Genomic DNA, 5,876 nt, shown 5'->3' with positions numbered 1-5,876 from the left:
TCAAGAAAATCACAAGTAGTTTTAACGTGGGTCATGTTCCAAACGTGATTGCAATTCAAGGAAATTTTCATGGGAATCTCATAACTTCAAATACCGACCAAGAACCAGGTATAAAGCAGCGGAGGAATAACTACGGTCAATGGATATGAAGTCCCAAAGTACCAGGTAGTGTACGAATGATTATGTTAAAAAAGAAACTTTATACAATACGAGGCGAAACAGATGACCAAGTCGAATTGTAATTGAAGTGAAGAGAAAGCGGAAAAAAGATAATTTTAGCATTAGTATTCCTGATACAATGGGACATCGAAAAACCTAACACAAGGGGTAGCCGGCACATGATGACATGCAGTCTCCACTTCCGCCTACTAAGGCTGAGAATGAAATACCAACTGTCACACCAACAGATGACTGTTTCGTACCTTAATGGAGGTACACTGAACAGTCAAATAGCCACTCTGGGTCAGAAAGGTATACCGACACCTTGGTTGAATTTGATTATGAGATATATGACAAAAACCTGACGTCGCTTCACTGAACACTTTTTGTTGAAGACAACCTTGGAGAAGCACAGTAGAATAGGTAACGTTCAACCCATCTATTTTTCACAACACTAAAGAAGTTCTTTCCATCTATTTATTGCACAATAATCACGTTATGAGGGGAGAAGTGCTGCGCTTCTGGCACTCGGATCACAAATTTGGAGTTTAATTACGCTCTTCAATACAGTGCAATATCTACCTTGGGCTACTAATGCTAATAAATAAATTGCAAATATCAACAGTGGATCAGAAGGTGATCCCCGGGATAATTTCCGTCACACAAAATTACTGCTATTGCTCTCATCAAAACATAAAGGTATGCTTTTGCTAGGAAAACTGCTTACCAGTTTGGTGTGAAGGCCTTCGTGGGTGTGGCAAGAGTACATCAAAAATTCTTCAACAAGAAATGTCCTATTATTGATTCTCATAACTAGGGCGAGTACATGTTAAAATTGTTTTGTTCCCCACGTTAGAAAAAAATACCGGAATTGCAGTAAGCTAGCTCACAGACCTCGTCTTATTAAAAAATGCGAAAACAAATGTTGAGAAATGTTTGCTCCAACTTCTCTTAAATCAACTCTATTTCAGCATTCGCTTTGTGGTTTTCCTGAGTCACAGCCGGTGCCATGAATTGAAACAAACAAAACACGAGCTTCAAAGATGCCCCACAAAAACACAAATTCAGAACATGTACCATTAGTTGTGAAGTTAGTCAGTGGAAGCGCTGCTGCGGTTTTAATGAGCAAAATTGCATGACACATCTCTATTGAGTGTGAATACCTAATACTAGGACCTGGGCTCAGCTACTTTGTTTCATGCAAGTAATATTTCGGGTTCACCAAATATATGCTTGACAAGTGCTCATTCAAATCTACTTTTGTGTCTGCCACCAGTGAGAGAAACCCTTGGAGTTTCCCACTGTTACTTATAAAGCTACTTTTGTGTCGAGACTACTACGATTGACAGCTTTATTGTTTTTGATACTATGAAGTGATTTATTTGTCACATAGAAGCTAACCAAGTGATTCCTACACAAAAATGAGCCTAATATCCTCACGACTGATCACGTGAAAATCAAATGAACAATTTTGTTACTGTTTATTTTCCGATTTCTTTGACTGATCTAGTTGTCAGGATGTATGATTACCAACACTCCTGTAAGCCACTTTAGTTGAGCCAAAGTATTTAGAATTTGGAGGGAATATAACGTGTCACCGTAATGTACAGGTCAGAAGTTCGGTTTACTTAGTATTCATTAACCTGAATGTAAAAGAGAAGTTTAAAAAATGATAAAGAGATACTTGGATAGACCCGAAACATCCATTTTCGCAGGCACGCAAAAAATGGCCTTCTGGTGTGGCGGTACAATGCCAGTAATAATCAGCAGGTGTACTTTTACTTCCAATACCGGCCAGCAGAATATGCCATGGATCATACCACCAATCAAGATGGCAGGTAAAAGTGCTAGTTTGTGCATGTGCACCTGGACGGAGCGAAGTGTGGTAAAGAAGTACATTATAAACCAAGGTCTTCAACCCCGATGCGCAGATATCTACTAATGCAGTAGATATCAAGTACAGTATGCGTGGCAACAATAATCTCAGATAGGTCAACGGTAGGACATTGATCGAATAATTCCAGCGTTTCGAGGAGAGGCGATCTCCCACTTGGAGAAGATGGTTTTGATTGTCTTGGCCAGAGTCGTGACATTCATTCTTGTGAATATCTAGTCAGCATTGATAACACCTCCTCGATCTTGGGAGCCTGATCAACCCAAAATCAGTCGTGTAACTACACAAGAGACAAATAATTCTAATGACAACGGTAAACAGAAACGTCCACGAACATTTGCAGTTCCAAAAAGTTGGCGCACACGAGGTACCAAAATGAAGTGAGGTGGGTCTGCCTTAAGAGGGTTTAGAAATCCAGGTTCCCAAGTATCAATAAAGACTTGGAATAAGTATGTAAATAAAATACGATTGTTGCGTTTATGAGCTCAAGCCTCTGTTTCACTAAACACAGCTAGTAGAAAAACTTGATATAGGTCAAGAGCATAGATGCACTTTTTTGGAAAGTTTTAAGACTAACAAAAACCATCGGTATACATTAAGCCCTCTAACTTTTCCGTACGTTTACGATAGCCTTGTTTGATTACTTTGATCAAATGGTTTAATAACTCATACGAAAGCTTCTTCTAAAGCCCTTCTGGTGAATTTAGCCAAAACTTACATGAACATTATCGCGGTTAGAAATAGCAAAACTAGAAATGCTTTAATCTCTAACTTAAAGTGAAACACACTGTATCCCCAAGACTTTTTCGCCCCTTTTGTTAGAAAAGAACTTGGAAAAAGCCTGCAGGGGCAAATAATTAATGCTTCGTCAATGGGGGAGGAAGAGAGAACGACTTCTTAATGCACGATTTTTTTTCATATCTTTGAGCACATCTCTCTTTGTCTTTTGGCCTAAAGCTTTAAGTAAATAATAGATAGAAAAGAAATACCTTTGGAGGTCTCTTACTGGATTTTGGAACACGAAATTCCGGTGTTTATACGGTGCTATCAATCTAGCATGCCTAGTTAACTAGTGGAGCTAGGAGTAAATAAGTGGTGGTGCAGAATCGCAAATAACAAATCAAAAAACGAATAACTTGTTTAATCAGAAGAAGACGTGACTGGGTCAGGGCAGGAAAGTAATTCATTGTACAGTACTTTGATTAATAGCCTGAACTAGAATCTCCTTTCCAGCAGACAATTTAAATAGGTCTTTTGGTAAAAAACAAACTAGTCACGTAACATGAAATGAAACCTTGAGTTGAGACCACGGAAGTGGTGAATAAGGGAAAGGAATTAAAAGCAAATAAGATGTGAGAAAGCGACAAATTCATCCGGCCCTATCAAATGCCATGTTCTGACTACTATTTGCCATAGTGATGCAAATACCTTGTTCACCTTTACTTTAAGTTTAAGCAATATAATCATTTAATTCGCTGTTGCAGACATCACAGTCAACCTTTAAGGGTTTTGTTGTTCCATTGTTATCTCATTCAGCATTGTCATATCAATTATGTATCGAAATGATTGTGTAGATATCACTACATCTATCTCCTCGTGGCTATCTATGAGACAAACGCATTCACTAAATGTCGCGTTTTCTGCAACATGCAATAATTTTTACTAAAGAAAGCTTGGGAAAATTTGCAAACGCGTGTAGACCTTAATTAAGGGATTTAAGTTAACTTTAGCAATGGATTCCGAATAAAATATTTCCGTTTAAACACACCCTAGAATTTATTGCAAGAAAGCACACAAAGAGCCTAAAATAATAGTCTCTAGGGCGAAGACACTCGCTTTAAACATAACAACTAATTTCCTTACGAGTGCGCATCAAAATGGGTGACATATATTACGTCAAATCGTATCCCAAGCAGATTAGTTGCATTCAAAACTGTACAATAGATGTAGGATGTTCCTCACCTGAGGGCAACTACGCTTTTGGTGTTTGAATAGGAGCTCAAATGGTCAGTTACATAACTCCAAGTTCAGCGTTACCTGAGCCGTTGTGACCGCTTTTATTCAGAACCGTGCTAAGTTTGATATTTATCTATATTGATTCTTCAGTATCTGCAAATTCAACCACTACCATGGCGTCACTGCCTTTCCTCCATGCTATTTCTGCTAATGCCTAACTGACCCTTCTTTTCCAATCAAACCCTCAGATCTAACTGAGTCTCACGAGAGGACTAAGGCGCTACAAATTATCAGGTCGCTTTCGACTTTCCCGATCAACTTCGCGTCCCATACGAAATGCATAAATGTGAATGTGCCTTCCATTCGATTAAGTCCGTAAATTTTTTCTATGGATTACAAAAGCTGCCCCTACCTTAAAGTATAATCTTACCAACTGCAACACATTGGTTTATTTAAAAAATAACGGTCTTAATAAGTAGAAGACTAATCAGTTTGCTTATTTTCTTGCTTCTTTTTTCACTTTAACTTGCATTGAGGTTGTATTCCATTCAAAATTTCCACCTCAAATGAAAAACTCGAAAAAAAGTTTAAACACCAGACAGATCTGCCAAGTATTGTATTCGAAAATGTGTAAATAAACTGTCACTGCAAAATGTGAAATTAGGAAGTTTCGATTGATTTGAGACTAGTAACTGGCTATTTGAATCTGACTCAGCCTCAGAATCTAGTACAAGCACATTGCTGCTCCGAATTTTATGGCATTGCTCCGCAAAAAATCGATACGTTAGTTGTCCATCTCATCTACTTTGAGGTATTATTCTGGCCCCAATTACCTATACGTAAAAACGAGCTAAGAAAACAGACTGTAGTCAGAGTGTCCTGCAAATATGCAGCTTTGACCAGACAAGAAGATAGGCTTATCAAAGTTGGAGCTTAAAGTACTCAATTGTTTGCCTCCCGGTGAACTAAACGCGATAAGTTGGATTAATTGGATGAGGAAGCACGGTTTCCGCCACCTGTGAAAAAAATGGTGAATAAAAATAGGGTTTTTCATAGACTGACGATGATAGAATATTGGGCAGGCATTTGCGGCCTCATGAAAATTTGTTAATTCCATTTGTGCATACGTTGATGGATGGATAAATGGGCGAAAACATCACATTAGTAGTACTTCGATTGCCCTTTAGAAGTCAAAAGTATTTTTTTAACATTCCTTTCGAAAAAGATCTCACTCAATCATGGATTAATCTAAGAGCCATATTAATGTCTAATATAAACTTAGTCCTGGAATCAAAGTAACTGCATAGGCAGCAATTTAAAACAATAGAAAAGGAAGAACTTATCCAGTAACAACAGTAGCTATGAATGAAAGGAAGTCGTTGCTTTGCGTAAAAATATCGTTTGGCAACAGCCAAGTTCGACGCAGATACCGCTTCAACTGATATGCATAGTCAGGTGGATGTTACTGTATGAATTAAAAGTCCAAGAAAGAATGTGACATACCCTGAAGGCCTCTAGCATTTCAGCATCAGGGCAGTTAGCCGTCTTCTCAGAGTATCGGTTCATCATTCGAATAAATTCATTGTACTCCACTGTGCCATTACCTAGAAGTAAAACAATAAGCATGAAATGACTCCAGGCAACGGATGGGTAAACCTTTATCAAAGATCCTGAATTAGAGATTTAACCAGGCTTGCAAATTTTGCAAGTACTAGCCTAACAAATAGATATATATTGCAAGGGCTTACATGCAAAAATCAGTATTAATGCCTTAAAAGTGCATACCGGATAGTATGTTGATTTGTTGGTTTTAAAGACACTTTGTTAGCTGGATCAGAAAATATGTTTGAGCATAAAAATCAGAGCG

At 38.1% G+C, this 5,876-nt stretch overlaps 1 protein-coding gene across 1 annotated transcript in view; it reads left to right on the top strand. All coding sequences in view use genetic code 11, as the record gives it.

Moving 5' to 3' along the window:
• Window positions 1-753: 753 nt before the first annotated feature.
• The window catches only part of EGR_10887 (hypothetical protein), a gene marked incomplete at both ends in the record, with an annotated part of 12,194 nt that continues 7,071 nt past the window's right edge, over window positions 754-5,876 (top strand). The window contains 4 exons of the mRNA XM_024500136.1: window positions 754-858; window positions 2,273-2,420; window positions 3,028-3,083; window positions 4,489-4,639. Of these exons, the coding sequence (XP_024345450.1) occupies window positions 754-858; window positions 2,273-2,420; window positions 3,028-3,083; window positions 4,489-4,639 (460 nt within the window). The remainder of the gene's footprint in view (window positions 859-2,272; window positions 2,421-3,027; window positions 3,084-4,488; window positions 4,640-5,876) is intronic.

Source organism: Echinococcus granulosus, assembly GCF_000524195.1.
Source record: "Echinococcus granulosus chromosome Unknown EG_S00293, whole genome shotgun sequence".
Lineage (NCBI taxonomy): Eukaryota > Metazoa > Platyhelminthes > Cestoda > Cyclophyllidea > Taeniidae > Echinococcus > Echinococcus granulosus.
The sequence above is the reverse complement of the archived record's forward strand: the minus strand, read 5'-3'. Positions and strand labels throughout refer to the sequence as shown.